This window comes from Rhea americana, unplaced genomic scaffold (genome assembly GCF_003343005.1).
Source record: "Rhea americana isolate MKP2758 unplaced genomic scaffold, rheAme1 scaffold_6, whole genome shotgun sequence".
Lineage (NCBI taxonomy): Eukaryota > Metazoa > Chordata > Aves > Rheiformes > Rheidae > Rhea > Rhea americana.
Window position 1 is genome coordinate 9,603,748 of NW_028186756.1, and position 26,219 is coordinate 9,629,966.

Sequence of the window (26,219 nt, forward strand, 5' to 3'; positions counted from 1 at the left end):
ATACAAATATTTCTTAATTTAACACCTATTTTGCAAGTGATGTTTTGTTGCATATGTGTACAGGGAGTCACTTCTAATGAGGSAGTCAATGAAGGTGGTGTCTGTTCTTAGATCAGTATTTTAAAGGAAACACAGAGTGTATGGCAGCATAGCCTCCTCAGGGGCTGAACACACCTCTTAAGCTGATCTGAAGGAAGAATACAGTAAATGAAGCTGCTTCTTTTTCCTCAGGTTTTCCTCCTYCTTTCGTTTCCTCGGTGTCTGATCTTTTAGAAGAGTTCAGGATAAGTGACAGCAGTAGACGTAACAGTTACTAGGTTGGAAAGTGGTGAACGTGGATTGCTTGGTGGTTAACTTACATTTATACTCTGATCGCAACTGCCATTGGGGTCAGAAAGAGTTTTCCGTTTTGACAGATTGGCTGTAAGCTAGGAAAACTTGTCTTTCCCCAGAGCATCACGTAATTATTTGGTGGCGAAGAGTTCTGCTACGTTGCTATGGACATGCAGCACTCCACACCAAGAGCTGCTGTAGTACGAATATATGTGAGTGTAATCATTCTGTCACTAAGATGTAGTATCCTTAGACCAGGACATGTCTTATTACTTGTCCTCTTGGTATTAGATGGGAGGARGACTGGGATAAGCAAAAATCTCACCATTTGTTAGCCCAAGAGAGGCTGGGTTGCATTAGGGTTCAAATCTTTAACCTTTAACAGCTTGCAGGAGATACTGGCAATATCTAAACTGTGACRCCTAGGAGTCCTCAGAGCACATAGGTCTGGCTAAAACATGGGCTACACCATCTTTGCTCCAGGACCGTGGTTTCTGTGGCAAGTAAGCAGAAAGGTGGCAGGTGTRCTGCAGCCAGGGCTGGTCTGCCTGCTGGTGGCAGGTGGGACTGATGGACTTGCTGTGTGCAAAATGTAAGGTCTGAGGAGTTGGCACATAATTAAGGTTTTATCTGAAACTCTACRAAAGGACTGTATCAGAATTACAGTGGTAACAGCTGTAACATTGAACTGCTACCTAATGGCTAGAGTTAAAAAACTTCCAAGTTAAATTAAAAAGGGATGAATTTCTCATGTTTCTTGATAATCAGTGTTTATAAAATCAATGTATAAAATCCATATATGTATTTAAATTCAAATACTAGGATAATATTTCTTTGTTGACMTCTGAAGAATTCATAATTCATTCAGAAGGAAACTTTCAAGGTGAGCCTTGCTGTTTAGATGTATACTTTCCTATTAAGGCAATCATATTTCTCCTCGTGGTCATTTTTGAAAGTTGTCTTATTTCTGAAGTGCAAAAATCATGCTGGTGAACACCTCCCARTTGCACTCATAATTATTTCCGATTAAAAGTGCCCTGGCCTGTCAGCACCAGGGAAATTAATAGGTGAAGCTTTCTACAAGTTTTAGAAGATGAGCAGAGACATACTCCCTCTTAAAATTATTTAAGCAGGTGCTGTGGGAAGCCATTGCTTTTATAAGGCTCTTCAGATGTTTACAGCAAAACATTTTTTCCCAGTGATTGAATTTTTCAAAGTACTAAAATACCATGGAGAAATATGTTTCCCACCAGTTTTATGGCTCCCTGGATGCATTCTATACAAACCTTGTATCTGCTTGGACACAAACACTCTATTGCAAAAAGATATCTTGCCATTTTAACAAGCTATACTGCTTTGAAAGGATACACTGCATGACCAATGGGAATGTCAGTACCTTAAGAGTAATACTTCTTTAAGGGTACTATTTTATTAAAGCAGACCTCAGTAATTTGTTCCTGACTGTTATACACTCTTATTTTATTAAAGGTATTTTACATCTGTGGAGGAGATTACTACCACTCCTATTTTCTCCACTCTTTGGCTTTAATGGATGGTATGGGATATAATATTTATTAAGCCTAAGCAGRGGAGGACATAATAGCAGAATTGTCCTTTATAACCTATTTTATACAGTTGTAAAATAAACCTTAATAAAGCAGGAATAATTATCCAGGAATAGGAAATAGAGTACTCTGCCTGCTTCAAATATTTGAAGTATTCTGAAGATTTAACTGCTAGTTATACATATACTTTAAGAAATTGAACATAGCCATAATAATATTGATATTAGTGTGGTACTATTTTTAAACATATTAAGAGAGATGAAGTATCTTGTGTTTCATAATTACTATGTTAACATTAACAATATAATACATAACCCTTTATCATCTCTATATAGAATTAATGGTCTATAACCTTGCAGAAGAGTAACATATTACAGAAATATTTGTACTTTTTAACTTTGAGGTTTAGACTTTATATATTGGTATTCTGATAGCACCTAGAGTCACACTCCCAATGAATTCTACTGGAGATCACTAAGCTTTGGTGTCAAGGAATAACATTGTTTTGTTCCTTATTGCTCAATTTTGCATGCTTTTAGATTTACTTATGGCCAGATAGGACTTACTTTTACTGCCTAGACCCAAGAAGGTAATGACTGTCTTCATTCCAGTCTATTTTTGCCAGAGRTTGGGAATGCAGAGTTTGAGGAAGAGAGCAATTCCATTTTGGGCACTGGGGATAGACTTTGCGTGCACATAACACACGCACAGTTGACATCTGAATTGTTCCCTGGACAAGCGAGACAACTTAGAAAGCGTTTCCTGGTGACAGAGCTGCAGCAGTAGCAGGCTYATGGAGTTTATCGGGGGCAAAGTGAGAGCACAAGCATCTATGCCATACTAGGGAAAATTTGGTCCCACTGATCACAGGTATCTGGAAGCATTTATGTATCTGTATGGGTTTTGTGAATAGGAAAAATGGAATCTTTCTAATGAGATCTGTTTCAAATTATTGGTTATTACTACTAAATACTGCAGTAGAGGGAGTAGATGAAGAAGATTATTTAAAAACACAGTGTGTATTTTTATTAGAGTGAGCGGGACATGAAAGAGAACGCGTAGCCACTGAGACACAGAAGGTCTTCTCTTGGAGCACACTGCCAGGCCTGTCAGTTCTGGGGTAGACTCTTGCACTGATGGTTGTGCACGGCTTCAGCTTGAGAACCGGGTTCGCAGAGCTAACTCATGGCAGTGTGCACCTCACTCGTTGGGCAGAGCTGTGGACGTGGCCTTTTGCAGGCGGCCGTGGGCCTGTTCCGCTCGTTCTGCAGGGTGCCCCTCTGCGAGATCTCTCCCGTCCGGAAGCCAGGGAGCTGCCGTGCACATGGTGCTGTGGCTGAGTTATTACCCTTCCGCCTCTCCCTGCCTTCCTGTTCCTGCCATGCGTGGCTGTTGGATGCACACTAAAGCACGGTTTGTTAATTTGAACGTGATGCCTCACTAACCACAGTTATGTTTGGACTGGAGCTGGCTGGCATGTGCTGGCGGAGGATGTAGGCAGAGCAGGCTCAGTTCTGTCTGCAGAAAAGCAAGTTGACGTCCCTGTCTGCCTAGTGGGGACTAATACTCTCCAGCCAGCTCTGTCTGCCTGTGCTTTCAGGCTGACAGTTTAGTTAACAGAAATTTCTTCAACTTGAGTATCGTCAACATKTTCCTATTTATCTTCATCACATACAGCCTGTGCTGCTTCTCCTGGAGGGTCTTTGTTATGCAATAAGTTATTTGTTCTCCTTCTTGGTTTTTGTTTTTCTGTTTCTTGTGTAATTTCTCTTCTTGGTTGCAGCCCCTGGAGCATGTCTCAAATAACAAGGGAAAGGTTTTTTACTAATGCAGCTTTGCAAATAAGTGATTCCTGATCAGCTACTCCAGAAGGACTGAGAGAGTAATTCGTATTTTTCCCCTTTCTTCCTGATCCTTCTTCCTATTGCCCTATTTTTTTCCTAAATTAGTATTGGGGAAATGATTGGGACTAAAGTTATTAATTATCCAAACTGACATTTTTGCAGTGTGTGAAAGGACAGGGTGGTATGTAAAATAGCTGCACTAAGAACACCTACAGTATGACAACAAGTAGCAGGGTAGTTGCTGAAAATGAAGTCTTTCCTGCTATCTCTTCCCTTCAACATCTGTTGTTCCATATGGAGTCATAAATATTTGCAACAAAATAGTTGAAGAAATAATCTCAACATTAATAGAGAAAAGCTGAATCCGCCAAGAAAATTAAAGAATTTTTTTTTTTTTTTTCTTGGCAAGTTCCACCTACCCATCCTCATCTGACAGTTTTAAAATTTTCATAGAAGAGTAGTCTGACCACAGCGATACCGAATAATCACTATGAGAAAACCCTTGTGAATGTTAACAGGACAGTTAGCTGAGAAAAATTTTGTAACTTCTTGATTATGGCCACAAGTAGGGTTTTGTTTATTTGGTTTCACTTTCTTCCATTCTTCCATTTCATGATACTATTATTTCTAGGCTCCTATCGAATGGTTCACGTTGTCACTTTTCTCTATGGTCAGTAGAAGTAATGCTTCACGTCTGTGTGAGGAATGACGGGTTACTCTTACTAGCTGAAAGTAACTAGTTCCTTAAAACTGCCATATGGAAAATGCAGTTTGATAGCACTTAACCTTCTGTGTGGATTTAAAAGCTGCTCAGTAAAGGTCACATAAAGCATCATAAAAAGGTTTGGAATCCAGATTACCAAAAACTGCCTGAGGAGCAGCTCACAGGAGAAAGCTGGTATAACAATAACAGAAACTATAAACTAAATAATTACAGGGCATATAAGACAGTATTTTGGAAGGATTTTTATAGATTTATTAGTTGCATTGGTTGTACTTATGACTTTTRTTAATGAACAGAATTTTAGTCAAGTGATATGAGTTGTGTTTGTTTTTATTAATCTGTACATACTGAACTTCAGACTGAAGCTATTTTATTTGCAGTAAAACCCTTCATGCTAATTCYGATGTTTGGCCAGTGAATTACTGCACTTCTCCATCTCTTTTTAATATTTTAAACTAAATACTTCATCTGACTTGGATCCTTTTCATGCAGAGGTTAGAATTAATAAATTCTTTTAAGATATTTTTACTGTCAGTGCCATGTAAATATCAGAATATATTGTAAATATGTTGAAGTTATAAATAGGTATAATTTTCTATGTCATTAAGGAGAGTACATTGATGAAAATGTCAAAGCTGTATAATTATCAATGCATCCCTTGCTAAAGAGTGCACAGATAAAGACTATTTGTAAACTGTAATTTCAGCCTTTTCTAGTGAAACTTTCATTTCAGGTTTTCTCTGCTTTTACCTCCTTTTCCTATTCAAACACTTAGTGCCTGCTTTACGATACTGTTCACAAAAATGCACCCTCGTAATTCCTGAGAACAGGTCTATAGAAAGGGCAGTATATGTACTGCTTACACAGTTTGCTTTCTTTTTTTTTTTACTACCCCAAATACTCAGTTTTCCCTAAGCCAGCACATTGCTCTAAATGATAAAGAAATGATGTATATTTTCCCCCAGTGTTGAAAACAATGAAAATGTTTTATTAAAGACTTGTTCAGAACAAAATCAATTCATTTCAGAGTGCATGGGTGAGAATAAGCTGGGCTCTGGATACCTTGCTGTGAAGGATAGTTGATGTTACTGTTTTGTGATAGTTTCTAAAGCTTTTAATGCGGCCTGGAAATGTATATTTGTAATSATTTGATACTATTTTTTATAGTGAATAGTTTTTATGGCAAAGCTCGCTAGTGAAAAATGCTTGTGTGCTATCAAATTGTATCAATCATTTGAAAATGAACTAAAGTCTGGTTTAAAGCTAGTGCACTGGATTAATCAGCTGCTCCCAAACAGCATGCACTGACCCCGTTCATTCAGGGACTGTAATTAAGAAAAACAGCAGTGACTTTAAATTTGGCACCTGAATCACAAGGTTAAAGCAGTAAATTTCTAGATTTGTTTTGTGCCACATCAAGAGGAGGTATCTTTTCTCACTGATGAGCAGAAGTGCTCAACTACTAGCAGGGAAGCAATGAGTGAGGGAGAGAAAGCAGGCAGAGGGTTATGGAGGGTTTTCAGAGTTGTTAAGACACTGAAGAAAGATAAMCCTGTCCTTGCAGACTTACAGGTATAAAATATTTGAAATAAAGAATGCTTCAGATACTATTTTTTAATACTTAGCTTACTGTAGAAGAAACAAATTCTACTAATTTCTAGTTAAGGACCGCAGAAGCTGCCAAGGTTTGAAATTAAAATAGGAACAAGTCTCACTTTTTTTGGAAAACAGTGCTTCTTGCAGTTAAAACTTGGGACTTAGGCCCTAATTCTGCCAAAATGCCCATATTTGGGCACTGCTGCCTTTTGCTGTTCTTCTGAAGTAGATACATGACTGGAAGTCAAGGAACCTCTTGACACTGTAATGATGTATCTAGATGGATGATAATGTATGATTCTYTAACAGTTTTGGACCAATAATACTATTTCAAATAAAAATGTAGCATCTTATTTTCAGCACTTACAACTTAGCTGTTACTGCAGATGCCCTGTTTTATTTTATTAAAGGTCATAATGGACCATTAGAGCATCTAGGCTGTTCTTCAGTAACTATGGGCCATTAAGTATARTGCCATAACTAAATATGAAGGTCAAAGAATTATAATTACAATAAACCATTTTAATCCTTAATCGTATGCCACAGGTACTGAATAGGAGTAACTCATGTGCCATCTCTGTCCAAAAACATACTACTAAYGCTGGCTGACGGCTTTCTGAGATCAAATCTCTTGTATAGTAACTAACAGATCAATAAACCTAAATTTTATATGAACTTTATTTCTCCTTTCTCCATATATCACGTACTTATTTCATATTATATCTCATGTTCTATAAAGTATTTGAGATGAAGCTTACTTATATTGCCTATACAGCTCTTGATCAATTTTGAAGTGTATATGAAGAACTAACTTGGTAGTCTTAAAAATGTTTAGCAATAACTATGTAAATTGAAGCTTTAGTATTTCTAGCTTGTTTACAGAGTGATGTGACATGTCAGGTGTATCAGATATATGAATGATGGATTCAGAAGCATGTCTTTTGAAAGAATAGAAACCTGCCAGTTAATAAAATTGCTTGTTGGTTTGGGCTTCGCACTGTCATGCAGGGAGCAATTCGCATTACTCCTCTTTCTAGTGCTGTATCATAGGTTGGTGCTTCATTTTCCAATCTCAGTTTCTGCAATGCAGGCAGAAAGAGGAAGATAAAATACTTCAGTATATTGGATTGACAACAAGAAACTTTCTAGCAGCTTTACATCTGCTTTCCTGGGGTAATATTCCATCCACTGTGTGTTTCTTTTCTCTGCAATATAATTCTTGCTTTTGTCTATTCATCTGGACGCCAGCTAGAAATTAAAATAAAATGACTGCGCACCAAATGGATTCCTGAATGCTATTATAAAGCATGGCAGGTGTAACAAACAAGCTCAATAAAAGTAGTTCACACTTTGCTTCAATAAATGGAAAGGTTGTTTGTGTCCTTGGTTAGATAGTAGTTGTCCTAGCTTTATTTCTTGTTTATTCTATCGTACTATACATGTGAGTGCAGCTTTTAGCATATATATCTTCAGTGTTCTTTAAAATCAAAATGCTTACATCAACATTTTTTTCTATTAAGGTAAAGAGATGCCTTTGATACAATCCACAAGATAAGCTTTCAATATGTGCCATTTTTAATTGCTTTACCAATTAGGATTTCTCAAGCCCGGATAATAAATTTCTGCCTAACTGTGCACTTACGCAGAATATGAGCAAAATGTAGATACCATTCAGATGTGAAGACCTATTACAAGACTGAAATAGATTTCTAATGCATTTATCATTCATCTTTGCAGAGTGTGATTTCAATCAGAAAAAAAAATGATGAATGGTTTGACAGTTTCCACCCATATACGCTAAAACATAATATGCTTCTGCTAGTTTTCAGCTATTACAGACTTTAACATGCAATGTGACCTTGGTCTGCAAAGCATGTTTGGTTAGCACAAAAACTTAATCATAAGAAGTCATAAGTAGAATCCTTCTTCTTTACTGCCCTTTTTCTGAGACTTGGAAATTTATTGCTTGTGGGACAGGTAGGATATGAACAATGGGCCAAATAGAGTCCAGGGTTATCTCATCTGTGTGAAAACTGCTGCTGAAAATCGATGTGACCTCTGCTACACTGTCATCCCAATTCCCACCCTCTGTGTCCTATTTGTCTTTTGGTAGAAGCTTAGATCTGTGTGCTGTCTCTATGTGTCTCTCTTGGGCCAGATTATCAAAATGAATCATTGCCTGCATACCTCTTATATTTCTATTTATTTTCCTGGTGTTGACTAGGTCTGATGAAATATGATTCTTTTTGCATTTGATCCTCACTGCAGCAAGCAGCACCTAATTTAGCTGTGTCTATCTCTTTAAAGAAGAGTAATACTATTTTGAAACTTCAATCTACTGTACAGTAACATTACAAACCATAGACCATGCAACCTGTCTCCACAGTCAATAGTAATTTTCCTTTCAGCCAATTTAATGTTATTACTTTCATCTCCAAATAGTAGAGATCTCTAGAAATTTCAAAGCAGCTATAGTTTCCTGTTGTGCATACTTTATGTCTTACTTTCTTTTTCAAATGCCACTTCTGTTTAGTCTTTTGTGACTCCATTGCTTAGATATTATTTCTGTGTAGCATCAGATGCAAAAACTAATTAATTATAAAAACTGTGTCACTGATATAAAATATTGAAATACGAGAAACAAAATATATCTGAATCAGCAAAAACTCCATGTTCTGAGTATGTTACCGGGTTTTTTAAAAAGGGATAATTCAAATTACATAAACACAACTCTAAAATGACAGATACATAGAAGTGAAGAGGTAACTGGCTTTTGCTATTATTAATACTGAAGAAAGATTATGAAGATGTTTCATTTGATGAACTCASAGTGACAACAACATACTTCCTAAACATAGATTTCAGTGAATACTTGAAAACTGCTATTGCTCCTAGGTTAGATGTCAGTGCATTTTAGAAAAAGCAAAAGTCCTTGCTGCTCAATACATGCTCTTAGAATTTGTTGAGGTAGATAATATTGCTGCTGTAAAGATACCGTGGCTTAATTTGTCATTTTCAGATTCTGTCTGTATTTTTTGAAGTGAGAGAGGTGGGAGCAGAAGGCTTTTTGAATGTAGTGGGGTTTAATTGTAAATCCTAGAATTAGAATGACCAAAGCACTTGACAAATGAAACTATTGGAATTGGTTGTGCAATTGCCCTTAGAAAACACATGCCTCATGAACTTACGGTCAAGCTTCTAAAAAGCTTTCAAGCTTTACTAAAAAGCAATTGCTCTGAAGATAATCTTCGTGATTTCTGCAAGTGCCAAAGAAATTAAAGAAGCATATTTTATACAGACTGATTTCCCTGGAATATTATATTTTATAACATTTCAGAGTAAAAATACGTAACAAAAAACATTTGTAACAAAACAGGAAGCCTTTTTGAAAARTATTTATTAATGTTGCTTCTGTTCGGGTGCCCGCTGGTAGTGCCAGTGGGGGGGCTGATCTGTAACATCAAGATCTGTTTGCGGTAGTGGCGGGAGGGGAAGCTGGGGGCAGGTCCCCATCCTGCAGCTTGTGGGAGGCCGCTGCCGCCCGGCCTCTCGGGCCGCCCCTGGGCCCTGCGTGCCCCGGGTTGCTGTGTGCTCCGAGAGGAGATAACTCAGCCAAGCAATTTTTGGCTATGGTCTGCRACTAGAAGGGCTGACAGTAGCAATGTACTTGTTAAGAAAACCTGCACTGACTCTTTCCTGACAACCTCAAGTCAGCGCTAGCTAAGCAAGAAGGAATGACTCGGTGGAGATTATTTACTGTTGAGTATGGGAAGCAGAACATTAAAGGAATGAAAAGATGTGATATATTTTTTGATTAGAATTTTTTCAAGGTTCTAACAGCAAAAAATGTTCATTACAGAATAAGAAATAGGATAGAATGATGGAAAGGCATTCAGATTTAATGAATTGTATAATACTGTTAYAATTCTGTAGTATAATTCTGTAGACTTTGAGATCTAATAGTATATAGTATATTATACCTATGTTACAGACTTCTGTCTGTTGTTTATTGTTCTGTACTCCTCTGCAAACTTGCCTTAGCTACAATCATGGCTGCCCAAAGACTGAAACAGTATCAGTTTTACTAACATCATTGTATTTGACTTCCAGGTAAACAGAATACTAGTTTCTAGAAATTACACTTACCTATATTTCTAATGCTTTCTGATGTTGCTTTTAAACATATCTTTACAGAAGAGGTCCAAATTGCCATTCCAATAATGAAACCAACCTTAGATAAAGTCCAACTGGCTGGACAGGCCTTGCCTCCTGGATTTCCGGCGCCATTTCTTTTTGCTGATGGTCTTTCATCAGTAGAAACRCTATTAACCAACATTCAGGTAAATTATTCTCCATAGGATCAGACTATGTCATGACAGAGAAAATGTATTTCTTTTTCATCTCTTTAAGACGTTTCAGAAACTATTTTGTATCTACAATTTCTTTTTCTTTAATTTAAACTAATGCTTAGGTTTTGACTACCTGGTATTATCGATATTAAAAGGGTTTTATGCATTGTCTGTTTGACTTAATAGTTGGCAATAATGGTTGTATTAAAATTTACCAGTCTCATTATTCCTCCTTTGCTTCTCCTTGCAGTTGACTGAGGATAGAAATAATGTGGCACTCCGCTTGTAGTAAACCACATCAGTAGGATGAGTTTGCAAAAGCTTTTTTCAGTGATTCCACACAACAAAATTGCTCATAGATAAAAYGTTCAGATGTTCAGTTGCTTTCAAGGTCTAGGGGCTTCTGCTTTTAATTCTTCTGTTTGCTAGAGGAAGTGAAAGAAACAAATGGATGAATTTTCTCACTGCTAAACAGAATGTTGTTTTCAGGTCTTRCTTTTGCCTATGTTTTAGGGCCTACTGAAGGTGGCTGTGGACAATGCCAGAGTCCAGGAAAAGCAGATACAACAGGAAAAGAAAGAGTTAAAGATGGAGCTTTGTAGAGAGAGAGAACTAAGAGAGAGCTTGGAAAGGCAACTTACAGCTGAGCTGCAAAGCAGAGGTGAGTGAATGAAAAATGGAGTTTAGATATCTATTAAACGTACAACCCTTTGGCATTTCCAGCTGGAGCTATTGAGGACTCGAGTTAACTGACATTCATACTTCAGCGTAATGCAGCAGTGGACTAGCACTGGTAATGAAAGATTTAAATTTAATAAAAACAGAATGAAGCACACTTTTCTGTAAGCAGCCAGTGCAGTGACTGAAGGATTATTTCCTCAAGGGCAACTGGCCGCAGAATTTTGGCCAATTCTTTGGAGGAAAGCTGATTCAGTTGCCTGATATTCACACATATTATTACCATTCTGCCTGTGTATTCCCAGCTTGATTTCTTCGTTTGACACCTTAAATTTCTTTTGTTTCCTGCTATTATCCTCCAAGCACTAAGTCTTATTACAGTATTATTACACTTACATCTGTAATTTGTGTATTTAGAGGACTTTTTTTCATTACCTTACTACTTATCTAGCCCACATTTTCTGAATAATTGTGATTTCCRTAGTTTAGATGCTGGTCAGCTAGTTTTTCTGTAGATAACATCATTGCAACAAAACAGATCAACTACTAGAAGTTGCCTGTGCAAAATCCAATGAAAATAGCACCAGATAGTTTGTTTTCCATCATAAGTTACAATAATACTCMTGATATTTACCCCCCTAAGACAATACCATGACTCTTCAGAAGCTTTTGATAATAGAGCAATTAAATGCATAAATCTATTTTTTTTTTGCTATGGTATTGGAGAAAAGGCAGTATTCCTTTTAGAACAGATATCTGCATCTAAAGGAGAGAAATAGAAGTTTATGTGCTAAAAGCTACTTCCTGATTTCATCCATGAAATCGGAAAGATAAAACTAGATAAGACCAAAAATGTAAGTGCCAAGTACTATCTGCCTGTGCATTTTGAATTGAGATTACATGTGTGGAACAGATTTGTCTACAGCTCCAAGGTTCTGAGAAGAGGCTGACAGAGGAGGACATATTTAAGTCTAATTATAAAGGGTCAGTAAATCTTACTGAAGTTGTTAAATTGTAGTGGATTTTCAGAATTGTTGCATCACCCCTGTTCAACTGCAAATGAGTCTATCTTTTTGTAAAACAAAATTTATCGCTGTGTAGGCGGACAGCACACTGTGTACCTCCTGAGTCACATTTAAGTCAGCAACAACCTTAAGTCATTCACAACTTTGCTGGCTTCAGGCTCAAAAGAGAATTTCATCAATAATCAATAATTTTAGACTTGTTTGTCTTTCAGTTCATTGCCACATCCACATCTTTATTATTATAGAAAGCTGGAATATCTTGGAGTAAGCCTTTATCGTAACAGTTGCTCAACTTTCCAAAGTTACATTCTCCAGATCACATTCTGGCACTCATAATTCAGTTTCCTTGAGACTGCCCATACAATTGCATCCCTTTTCTCCCCTCTAAGTGTTCACAAATCTAACAAGATATGAAAAAATASATGTGAATTCAGATTAACATGTGTTCACAAAAAAATACGAAATCATGTAAATACCTAGATACTCATAATTTTTCCAGCATTCTTAGTGATTTTTCTAAGAACACTTCTATGACTTGTACTTCACAGGTATCTAATATACAGAAGAGGTAAAAGGGATCACAAAATATTTCCAGTGTAAATTTAGTAATACTTGTGAACAATATTTGCCATAGTGTATACCCTAGTGAGCTTGATTATAAAATGGACAGTAATTTAAGCAGGACATATATTTTTGAGCCCTAATTTGCTTTTTTGGCCATTAATTTTACTTACCCTTTCTAGATCCTTTGCTTCTCTGTTTCATTCAGTAATTTATCTATGGCATAAAATACCACTTTATGGAATTTGGCTACATATATGAAYGGAAGCAGAAGCACTCTTATCTTACAAGTTTTTGTGATGACATAATCCAGTCATGAAAACAAGTCGAATTAACTTTACACACAGGAAAAAAAGATCTGGTGGTTATTTCTTAAAAATAAGCCAATTTTCATTAGCTTCTTAATTTAAAAATTTCCTTTGCGTTTTCTAAAAGTTGTAGTTACAATAAAAAGTAATTGAAAAGTAATTTTGAAGTGTTTTACTTCAAAATGCTCTGTAGAGACAATAGGCATTTAACTGAAAAAATGCTATTGTTCTACCAAATTTGTAAACAAATCAATTTTGTAAACAAACTATTTTTTTATAAAATGTACTAGCATATCCTACTTGATTCCCACAATTTTCTTATTGCTATTTTTTTTAAAAAAGACAATAACTAGGTTGATTCTGCACAGTTGTAATCCATGCTTAGCTCTGCCTTCTGCTGCCAAGCTTGTTTGGGCAGCCTGGGTCAGCAGAAGCCTCCTYGCCTGTTTTGCCTGTTGCTCTGGTGCCACTGGGGTCTGTGTCAGGCTGATGGAAATGGAGGACTGCTGCTCAGCCCCTCCAGAAGCATGCTCCGCTCCTCTCTGCAGGCTGAGATGAGTTTTGCAACCGTAGTACTTTCATATGGGCTGGGGTATGTTTTGGAGGTGGTCATGGACCCCTTCCAGGGCTGTGTTCTGCTGCTAGTTCTGAGAACCAAGGGGGAAGTTGTGGCCAGCAGCCTCGGCACAGCCACCTTTTGTCTTGGAAATCGAGCATGAGCTCACCCACAGCAGATTTCCTGGAATGAGAACAGAGCCTGAGAGTAGAGTAYTTCCCAGGTGCAGGGCATGCTCAACAGAAAGGTGTTTATGGCACCTATAGAGATCCTACTGAGCAGTTTCAAACAGAGGAGGTATCTGAAGTCATGCCAAGAGACGTGAGAGAATGTTTCTGCAGCACTGGTGAAATAACAAGTTTAAGAGTCCATGAAAGATAATTTAATAAGGATAATCAGGACAGTCTATTAGGTCAGCAGGAGAACAGGAAGGATGGTTGTTGGCACAGGTAGATATTTTGATTTTAGTTTTGGCTCAAGTAATGGTAACCTAGTGCTGGTGAAGAGCTTAAAAGGTCCATTTTATTGCTTGAATTTATATAGTTGAGGGAATATGATCAGAGCTATTGTCAGGAGTTTCTAATGAAGAAATGGATCACCTGGCTATTATTAATATTATATAGTTTTCTATTTATAGTTTGAACTTTATTTATAGTTGGGTTTAGGATTAAGGTTAGCAACAGAGATTTGTTTTCCACCAGATCTTATATGGCTATATCAATGATCTGTGGATGAACTTGTCAGGTCACTGTTTCTGCTTTCTAGCTTTAAAAGGGAGAAAATCAGATGACTTTTTGTAAAGAGCAYTGAGATCTATTAAGGCAAAGCCATGCAGAAACATTGTTACTGTATCATACCCATTTTTAGTCCAAACAGCTAGTTAGTTTACAGTCTTACAAAGTGCTTTGGTTAGAAAGAGGAACTGCTAATGCAGAGATTGTAAACAAGTTCTTGATTTACAAGGTCATTGTTGTATCAYTGTTACAAGCCCAGTTTTCAGTCCACTTTCTACCTGGGAAGTTCCTTTTTAGTTTCTGTCTGAGATTCTCACCATGTAGCCAGTGCTTTTCTGTTTGTCTTCTTTCATTGGCTTCCCCTCTTTTTTCTGTCACTAGTGACAGAGGGAAAGTACTCTTGCTCACAAATATACTTATCTTCATCAATACTTAGCCCCTTCTGTATGTATTTATCCTTCCTTCAGGTATGTACTCACTTAAATCAGCTTCTCAACAGCCTTACACATGGCTTCCATCTTGAGCAATATTCATATTCTTCATATTATTTTAGTCATCCTATTCCAAAACTGACCCAACAGCTGCTCTGTTTTTGCCAAAAACATTACCTTTACCCACCTAAGTCCATAAGGCTTCATTCTGTATACCGTAGTTACTGACACTCAGTTTTCAAACATTGGATAATTAACAGTTCTYATAAAAAGAGAAATTTTATTTGCTTTTAGTATTAGAAAATGTAACTAAAAACAGATCTTTGAGACATCATGCAAGTCAAAAGACTTCTATTTCTGCAATCTTTAAAGAGTGCTGCAGAGGGGCAGCCAGCCCTGGGTCAACTCAGTGGCAGTGCGTGGGCTGCGTGCCCAGCTCYGTGCGGCTGTGGGATATGGGCGAGCTGGACACACTTGGCAAGCGGGACAACCCCTCTTCTGAAGGGTGTTCTCCGAGTAAGTGTCATGGATAGCAAACCTGAACATCAAAGTAATATTCGTGGCGTGCTAGAAGTATTCCAGGTACTCACAGACGTACCCATGCTATCAGTGTGCTTGGTTGTCTTTCTAGATAAAACTATTGGAAGAGGTGGATGGCATGTAATTCTCGGCATTAAGGGAAAAGTTTAGAAAGAAGGATAAGAGATTTATTTTGGTTTCTGAGGACTTACATTGGTGTTGTTGCTAGAAATGAGTTTAAGCCAATGATCCACTCAACAAACTCTTGAGCTGAAGCTAGTCCAGATCTGTGAAGTCTATATAATGCAAACCATTGATTCTGATACTTATTCTTTCAAATTCTGATCAATAGAATTAAATCAGTGGGGCTGTTCCAGAGTGTGAACATGATTTAATATCTTTAAAGTTACAAGATCTAAAGCCCCTTCAGATTGTTCATTGTTCCACAACAGGGTATGGTTTGAGTTTTTTGTTTTGATATTAGACCCATACCAGAGCTTTTTGTCTTGAGCTAGAATTGGGCTTTTAAACATTGCACATAAACTCATTTACCATCTCCATTATATATTAACTGTGCTTTAACAGCCATTCTTACAATACACTTACATTTCAGCAACAATTCAGAAACGCTTGAAGAAAGAAAAAAAGGCAAAGAGAAAATTGCAGGAAGCTTTGGAATTTGAATCAAAGAGAAGAGAACAAGTGGAACAGGCGCTTAAGCAGGCCACATCAGGTGACGGTCTCAGGATGTTAAATGGTAATGTCTTAGTTGGCTTTTCACACTTAACTTAAAATGATGTTTAATTAAGTGAAAAACATAAGATGATGCACAAAGCAAATTCCATTATAAGAAACACAATCCTTTCCTGAAATAACTAAAAATCTATTTCAGGACTTGTGCGGGAGGTCATGAATTAAACAAAAAATAAGTAAGTCTCTAACTAGAGAAACAGATAGAACAGTTTATGTAGATATCATAAGAAATACTGAATATATTAGCAGAGAAATCTGTTACAGTGCAAGCTAGGACAATGTGATATTTTGTTCTTATAAGGTTCTCTGAACTCTCCAAGCAAATTCATTCTTAGAATAGCTGAGCTTCATTTTAAAAGCTGTTTATCAAAAAGCTGTTTCTTTGTTCAACCTATTAAGTTTGTTAAATATGTGTCAGCTTTCAGAGCTGACTACATTTCAAATACTTCCCAAATATCCTTGTGAAATAAAACAAAATCAATTAATTTCATGAATAGGGTGATWATGTTTTGGGTAGTGAGAGGATTCACCTCTCCTGCTTAATGTGTTTCTGGCCAAAGTTCTGAACTGTGATGTGAATCTTTAGGAATGAACCTAGTTGAGTTTCAGGTAATTTCATGTTCTCTAGCTAAGGTTTATTCTGTGCATGTCTACCTTGAAGTCTCTGCAGCCTTATCCAAGACAGGCTCATGAATCAGACTTACATTGCAGTCTCTGCTACATTTGTAGGTCATGTAGTCTTTAAGTTACTTCCTCCTACCCAGTTTGGGTATGATTAGCAGCTGAGCCATAGCATAAGCAGAGGGCAAAAATTCTCTGAACTGCTGAATAAAAATAGTCAGTTTAACCCATTCTGTGTTCTTAGTTGTGAGGCCTGTCCAAATTGTTTCTTAAAGTTAGGGCAAGCCTCCTACTCTACTGCCATAACAATACTTTGCAATGGACTTTGAGTCACAATTTATCTAGAGTGCCTAAGAGATATAAACTCTTTAACAACATTTTACAGAGGCATTCTCATCTGCTGGATTTTATAGTCCAGCATATCACTGTAGCCTGAAACTGGCTGGCTTTTGTTGATGTACTGACAGTGAACTGTAGTGATCCAGGAATGAATATACAGCTTTCAGCTGTGCTGTGATGAGGGACAACAACCCAACAGCAAGGGGGTGGACAGAACCAGCAGTAATCTTTTTGGCTACCTCCACTGGACTGGAAAAAAGCCCAAATTAGATCCCACAGACATAGCCAACATCCAGTGAGAACTGTGGGGAAAAAATAAAAATCCTGAATTCTTTAAGGTCATTCACCTAAGTTCTACAATTGATGAAAAGCACTTGCACCTCTCACTCCAGTGAGGAGTACTCAGCAATTCTGAAAGCCACAAATTAAAAGAGTACCGACATGCCAGTGATGTGATTAACAGATCTTTACATCTGCTATTGTGGTCTGGCTGCTAACAGTTTGATTTGCAGGCACGCTCAGGTAGTCATATATATGTTAGTGCCTGCAAGAAACTGGTATTTACATGCTAATCTGATTGCACATGCAAATCAGGTAGCTCATTAGCATCTTAATCCACAATTTAATTGCAGGTACAATTTTATGACAACAAAATGTGAAGGGCTATTCTGAATATTTTAAATTTAACTCTGATGGTCTGTCTCATTTAACAGATGCTGTTATTAGTTACAGATGACTTTGTCATTTTACATATATACAACATGTACTTTAAAAGATTTGATTAAATAAAGAACCTTTTTAGAACAATAGTTCAGTACCCTGAATTTTCCTTCCAAATAGAAATCTAAAAATGGCAAACCTCATGTRATAACAGTCATTTGTATTTAATAAGAAAAAAAATATATACACCAAGATACTATTTATTTGCCCATATATATTTATAGGGATATTATATATATACACATATATTTCATATACACATATACTACTAAGATATTGCTTATTTTACTCATCTGTGTATGGAATGTATTTTAATCTGTTGCCCTGCCTTTGCATATTGTTTGGTGGACGTTGTAGTGTGGCCAGCAAAATGTTCATCTTTGCAATAGGTACTGACACATCAAGCTAGAGTGATGAAAGAAAGTAGTAATACAGTAATTCCCTGTTTGAGAATGTCCAGAACAGACTTCTCAACAGAATAACTTTTAAATTGTATACACAGCTCCCTTTTAGGTTGTTTTTTTCTCCTACTGTAATTTCTAAAAGTGCTGTATTATAAGGGAAGCAGATGTTTCTCCAGGATTCTAGGTGCCATGGATTCAAATCACATACCCTTCATGCTAATCCTTGCTGGCACAGGGTGGATAATGGCATCTGTTATAACACCCTGGGGTGTTCGAGGACCCCCCTCCCCCAAGGACTGTGCATACAAAGGTATTATCAATATGAAATTAAATAGTTCAAAAGTGCATATCATTATGAGACTCCTTTTCAACTTAGAAAAAAACATAATCCATCTTCAAAAGCTCTTGAAATCTAGAAATGTTTCACACACTAGCACATATATAATTTTGCTTTGGGTGATGAAGCATTCTTACAACATCATGAGCTCAGTCTTTTAAATGAAATATTGTACAATCTCTATTTATATTTATTTTATATTTATTTATACACACACATGCAAACATGTAAACAATAAGTTAAGAAGTTGGAAGAAAAATAGTCAGAGGCTTTTGTGGCCATATGTGGCCTTATGTGGCCATACACAACAGTATTCCTCAAAATATTTTTTAAGACAATAATACAAAATATAAACTAAGAAACTGGTAATAATATCATAGCTTTAATTCATGTCATCCGTATATATTGACAGGCATTGATTGTATTCTTTAATTTTTTACTTTGCAGATATATGGCTAGGACAGTCCATTTAGTTTAATGTTGTCACAGTTTAATTTCTACTTTTATTTTTCATGTCGGATGCCTACGTTCTCAAAAAGAGAACTATAAATGACATATTGTTGATTATTTTCCRATCATCAAATGAATGTGAAGCATGTTAAAAATAACTGACTATAATACCAATAATGTTTCCACGTTTTCAAAATGATTTACTACTGAAGAGTCTATGAAGCCAAAATGTTTTATGCAAGACCACGTTACTTGGAGATCTCCCCACTTTGCTATAAACATTTTTCTAAAGATGCATGAGAGAAGTACAAAAGGAAATGCATTAACCTTAGGTGTCACATTTTTCAGATGCTGGAATCCCAGATATGGAAATAGAACATAACGGAAGCCAACACGACAGTGCAGCAATGCAAGGTGCAGTATATACCTCATCTCATCACATACATGCTTAGCATAAGCCATTTTGAAAGCTAAATGAAATATGGATTTTTTTTTCTCTCTGTTTTCCTACTTAAAGACAAACATAAATTACAGAACTTTCTATTAATTTTGTTTTCCTGTTCAGAATAGAAATCATTTGTAAGATCAATATTTTACAAGATCAAGAATTAGATTGGTTAAGTAGAGGTGTGAGACAAATCCTTGTTTCTTCATATACCATTTTTTTTCTAACTAGTCTGTCTCTGCCAGTCTCCTTCTTGGTACCCAGGCTGTGTTTGTCCTGTCCTCTGCCCTAACTCCAGGCACACTGTGACATTTCCTTGCTAGTCTCAGTTTTCCAAACTTATATCGTTTCAATCAGGCTGCTTCCTTTATCATGCTCTGGACCTAGCAGTATGAAAGAAAGTATGAAAGCCTACAGCAACCCAAWCTATACTGCCAAGGAAAATCAGTATTAGACAGGTTTGGTTAGCGGATGTCTAAGGCAGACAATGTCTTGATGCCACAGTCTGAAGTCTGTCCATGTGCAGGTCATAATTTTACCACAGGTTTTGATCTGTCTGAAGGGGATGAAGTCCATACCTCAGCTAATATTTTGAGTCCCAGGTGCAGCAAAGGAATGATTAGAACCACTTTTATTGTAAAAAACTGATTTTTTTCTTAGTCTTTTTCTTGGAAATATCTGACCATTCTGGTTAAAATTACAGAATTAAAGTTTAAAAACCTGTAAGGAGCAGGGTTTCGTAATGCGAAATGTCAGGCAATCTTCATCAAGACGATTCTGTGACCTATATAGGAAACCTTTCAAAGATTTTTTTCTGCTGTTTCTATTTCTTTTGTGATGTTAGGATCATATACTATATATTACAAAGAAGGATAATCACAATTTTACTTATTTTATATACATCTGTATGTGTATATATATCTGTATATAAACATATGAAGGTGTGTGTATATTTATACATATCATTAGAGGGGTGCTCTAAAGACTGCAATTTGAAAATTTTTAGTGCCAGAAATAGTCAAAATTTTGTATAAGCACTTCAGATGTGTATTTAAATTTGATAAACAAAAATATTCCTAACATTTATGATACTATTTATGATACCTGCTGAGATCATTGCTCTTCCACAAAGATTCTGAGAGTCAAAGATGCATCTAAACTGAATCTAGTGAAAAAAAAGGAAGTGAATTTCTTCATTTCCGTATTTAATTGAGGAAAACGCTGGCTCAACTCTGTCTACTTTTCCATCAAAATGATTAGAAATAACCGTGGGGACAGTGATGCCCAGGCATTTCCAACCATGGTTGACTTAGCAGGAAGAATTGTAGAACTTTCCTAGACTTCTATAGTCTCCTGATATGCTCTTGCTGCTCTTCAGTGGCAAATCGTGTTTTGTCTTCACCACAGTAATGAATATATACACAGACTTCTCTGACAATTTAAATATGATAATCCTGCTCCTATTTAAAAGTGTGATGAGTTTATCCAGTTCCTTCACAAAGTACTCTCAGCTGATAAGGTTTCTGAAAAAGTTCATTAAGCTTGTTCAGATTTCAAAGTGTTTCTAGCACCATCTACTTCATTTTTCTTTATGCTGATACTATAATATCTTTGTATTCTATTTTCCTTTGATTATAGTTTTTAAAACTTGACAGCTACTGTTGCCCTTTAGTCTTCAACAATTTGAACACTCTCCCTTCATTGCCCACTTCATTTGCTGGCTTTGTTTTGGGGGCATTGGGAAGAGTTAGGGTCAAAACATGTAACCCTAATACAAAGCTGTTTTCAAGCCTTCAAAATATCTCTCTAGTGCACAGAAAAAAGCTTTAGCATCAATGCAGACCTTTCTTTTTCTATTGTCAATAGCTCTGCTGGACAGAAATCTATCATTCACRCAGTGCCTTTGCTTTGAAATTCAATTAGTTCCACTGCCAGTATCTGCTTAAGACAGTTTAAAGGAAAATTACAAAAATACTGCACAACCACCTTTTACAGTGATTAAGTCATATCATATTTTATGCTCATTTCTTAAAATGATTTTATTAACACAAGCTGTTCATAGACTCCAATTCTGATATGCATTATAAATCTTTTCCGTTAAGCTGATTCATTTTCTCTATGCTTTGTATATTAATTGAATTGAAATTTTGTGCATACAATGTTAACATTTTTTCTAACTTTGCAGTCTAATACCTTCCATCTTTCATATACCTAGTCTTCTCATCCAGCAGAGCTTAATCTGAGAGAAGCTTTTTAGCTGACAAAATAAAAACGTAATAGTTGCAGTAGTCATGATGCCCCCTGCATAGTTGAGTACTGAAGGAAAGGGTGATGCATGTACACGGATACCCTTCTGTTCTTGTTTCCATAACTCACTTCTGGGCCAGCAAGATAGTGCATCAACCATTTTATCAACTAATCTCCGTTTCGCATAAAATAAACATACTGGGTGTCATTAAGTGCACCTTCAGATCAATGATTTTTGCAAATGACATTCAAGTACCATTCGAGTAGTGCATTTTTGCTGATAAAAGCAAATTAAATTAGCACAACTACAAGTGTGCTGATAAAAACTAAAACTGAACAGCAGCACCATTAGCTAACAAAGTAATATTTTCTCTTTACTGCTTTCTGCCATTTAGTTATTATCCTATTGGAAATCTAATTATAATCCTTTTACTCCCTAGTCAAACTTCACAGTTTTTGCAAGCTTAGCACTGACAAGTGATTTCATTACATTTGATTGCCCGCGCCCAGATTGACTTAACTTCACTCCAAGACCTAAAAGCCCTCTCAGTTTCTCAGATTCCCTGTTTGCACATTACAGCAACAGCTCCTTTAATTAATTAGCATGAACAGCAGTAACATGAACTGCTGAACAGAAAATAACATCATTTTATGATCGCACGGAGACTTCTCCTTTTGCATGTTTATACCTTAGTTAACTTTTGTATTACTATATTTCATTGTTAGGGGATATTGGAACAATCAGCAAAGCAATGTTATCTTAAAATTTTAAAAAATAGAAGTTACCATAATACTTGATGATAACAACTTACGAGAAATAAAAAGACTCCAAATCTCAGGCAGAGATATCAACATAGGAGGACAGACTTCTCTAAGGTGGAAACGTGGTTCAAAGGAAATGTGGTTCACTGTATATGCAAGGGGAGGATACAGGTCTGTAAAACACCCTGGCAGAGATTTAGCACAAGATTGTCAGTAAATCTGAATAACTTTTTTTTCTTTATCTATTTGCCAAAGGTAAAGGATTTCTTAAGTTTGGAACATACCTTGTTTTCTATTTTGTAGTCTTAACATTTTTAAAATCAGGCCCCCTCTGTTGTATTTTTTCAATATTCTAATATAACCAGAGAGTTTGAAAATCCAACCTATAGTACAAAGAGTGCAAAGGAGACAGAAATGGTAGGTAGTATTTTTAAGAGGTTTAACCTCTGTGTTATTTTTGCAAATTATACTTCCAAATGCTGCAATCCCACTGAAACCAACCACTCTAAGGAATTTCAGCATACTGTGCAACTGTAAGAGACAAACTCAGCATCCTGGAAGTTACAGCACTGTTGCCCCGGTTTTGCTTTCACTAAAACAAATATTCAAGCTGTTACAATTTTAAATAAGAATGGGACCAGCACCCTGTGATTGGGAACTTTGAGATGGGCTCCTTCCTCTTTAAATTAAACAAGGGCTTGGTATTTTCCTTGTGAGCAAGTCCTTAGCTATCCTGCTCATTTGAGTCTTAGACCTTCTTCGTCCTGTCCAAACCATACTTTATCGCTATGGCGTGTCCTCCTCTGGTTGATACGAATTATTAAACTTCCAGTAGTTAGTTACCTCGTGCTGTGTCATTTTGCAGCATTTCTAGAAACACTCTTTAGATCCCCTTTGCCTCCTGCAGTAATTTCTACACAATTACCAGACTGTCGTACTCATCCACACATTGGCAACACGCTAGTGAAACCTGTCTCATTAGCTGCTAACCAAAAAAGGCTGCTCTTTAGTCACTAGGCATGAGATTACAGTGCTAACACACCGCATAGCTCTCCTGCTTGTGCTACACATGCAGTGCTTAAAAATAGTGGTGTCACTGATCTTGCTCTGATTGTACTTTTTATGCAGAATGTTTTTAGACTTTACATATAGAGACACATCATACACATACATGTGAGGGAGGAAGCTGGGATTTTGTGATTTCCTGGAAACAAATGATGGGGAAAGGTTTTCCCAGGAGACTACTGAGTGTGAAGGTCCATACTTTCTATTCTTACAAAGGGCTCAAACATTTGCTCAATAATTCAGTGTCCGTAGGTTTGAATATTTCCTCAGCAGGAACCACTATGTTATCTCCCTGTTTACTCAAACTGACAATTGCAATCCAGCATCTGCATAGTTTGCATTCAGTGAACATAGTATTATCCTTGACTATCGTTACTTATTATAAATCCTGCTTTATGTACAAGTTATCAGATTAGATTCCACAAGAATGTGCAAATACTTGGCAGAGTAGAATCAATAGTCCTAAGCACAAAATAAGTGTGTGTGTGGGAAAAAAAGCCACATATACAGGAGGATGAAACACTGAAATTTAAGATATCGTATGTCCTGCCCATTTTGTAGGAATAAGCAGCCGCAAAGAGGAGAGGTCTGGTAATGCCCCCTGCTCCAAGGAAGAGCTTAATAAGCTCGTGCAATATTAGATATCAGAGACTGCACATCTGCAAGGATTAAGGAGCAGATCCCAAATGCCTTCCTTTCTCCTCCAATTTAGTGTGCTAAAATTAYTTGAACAATTCCAAAATGTAGCTGTATCTTTTAATCGTAGCTGGTTGGCTATGGCAAGTTGCTTCACTTCCTTGATTGGGTTAGAACATCARCATTACCAGCGTATATTTCTTTACGAAATTTGTGAGGAAATACTAGCTTTATGTACTCTTATGCAAATAGAACTGCATYACTAACTCAAAACAAAGCCAATACAAACAAAGCCTAATAAAATGATTTAGAAAGTTCAAATAGATGTCTGCAGATTGCCCTGAGGAGGGGAAATAGCCTGAAAAAAAGAAAAAAAGAATAGAAAAACATGAATAAATACAACTTTTGGATTTGTCTTTTTATACAGAACTTATACCCTTCAAAAAAAAAAAAAAGAAAAAGACAAATGATGTTATGGTTAAAAGAGACCGCCAGAGATAGATGTCCTGAACTAACAACTCAGGGAAGAAAACATCATCCGGAGAGAAAATTACAATTATTAACATAGTGGCTCACAGAGAAATTGTGAGATCTTTACTCATGTTATACATTGTGAAGGGGGAAAAAAATCCTTTCTAAATGTCTTGCTTATTAAGCCAGTCATGCATCTCACTGTAGGTTGTAAAGCAGTATAACATGCACAGGGGGCTCATAAGCATATTTTAGTGTTAAGGAATATCATTTATACAGTTTTTATATTGTCAATATTACCCCTAGAGAATGAGATTAGGCTTTAAGCTACTGTAAATCTACACTTTTGCTCACCTTTGTATAATTTCATTTTTTAATAGAATGAAGCCTACATAAATGAATATTTGATTAAGGGATAAACCTAATAAAAGAATACATTTATTGCACACAGATTTATTCAAATCTTTGCTATATAATACAGTAAAATGCTATAAAATGGTATGCAGTTTGCAGGCAGCTACACTGAGGAGATAGTGAATATTCTTCAAAAAGACAAATTTGACAATATCATATTGTATTTTGTGTACAACGGGTATCAAAGATACTCTTAGCAGTTTAATTCCTCAAAATTCTCCAGGTAGACTTGACTAAGTAGGGGTCAACTATTGCTAATTATTTACAAAATACTGGGGAAAACAATCACAGAATGTTACATCCTATCATTTTATACAGCATTTCAAATGGCTGAACAAAGATGACTTTTTAACAATTTTCAATCCACTTGCTTAGGTGAGAGGGGGTTTGTGTTCGTGGCTGTGAAAAGGCACGCACTGGTTCTAGCTGCTGTTACTAGTGTGTACTTTTCAGAAACTGGATGTCATAGATGGCAAATCTTTCCATTTTGTGTTTTTTCCCTAACAAGCTGTTGGAAGAATTGTAACCACTGAATGAGCAASCACCTTCTAGAGTGCTTTTAACCTGGAAACATCCTCAGTAACTATAAATTACCAGCAGACTTTTAAAAATGTGTTTGTAGGGAGGGATAAGGGACTATTTCATCATTTCTTTTCTTACTAATCCCAGTGTAGCTTTTGACAAMTAACTCTTATTTTAAATGCACATGTGGATTTCTGATCTCCAATTTGTGCGTTTCTAATCTCTTATTTGCACATAGAATCTAGGTAACTCAGTGTGGTACCTTAAATGTGCACACGTACATGGGCTCTCTGTATTTCTCTGACTATACAAATACCAAGCATCAAACATGGTATCAGAAGTCAGCTGATGCCTAACGGCCATTAAAAAAGTAAGTTACCTATGTCATTTCTGCTGACATCCATTAGTAACACATAGACTAATCTACTAAGCAATTGTAAGTCCCAYACAGAATAGATGGTTAGGCAGCAAGATACCTTTGTAAATCTGATCCCAGCTCCTCAAAGAGAGCAGACTGATGGGTATTAGATACCTTATGACTTTTAAGACCTGGCCAGGAAGACAGCTACTTCTCTGCAGAATGCAAAACCAGTGTATCACTGAATTACTTGAAAGCCACTGCAGTAGAAGTTAAGCCATCGGGATTGCCTGTAAATATATTCCATATATTCTGATGATTTTTTCAAGGGCAATCAGACTGACCTGCAGATTCTCTCAATAATTGCTATTTTTGGAAGTACAGCATTAATATAGGCTAGATCATATACAGCTTACTATGTAAAGAACTCATGAAACTTCCTAATAACTAGA

General features: G+C 36.6%; 1 protein-coding gene across 1 annotated transcript in view; it reads left to right on the forward strand.

Annotated features, from left to right (window-relative positions):
* The window catches only part of DACH2 (dachshund family transcription factor 2), a 175,190-nt gene that overhangs the window by 146,330 nt on the left and 2,641 nt on the right, over positions 1–26,219 (forward strand). The window contains exons 8-11 of the mRNA XM_085319733.1: positions 10,257–10,402; positions 10,925–11,072; positions 15,837–15,980; positions 19,196–19,261. Coding sequence (XP_085175859.1) covers positions 10,257–10,402; positions 10,925–11,072; positions 15,837–15,980; positions 19,196–19,261 — 504 coding nt within the window. The remainder of the gene's footprint in view (positions 1–10,256; positions 10,403–10,924; positions 11,073–15,836; positions 15,981–19,195; positions 19,262–26,219) is intronic.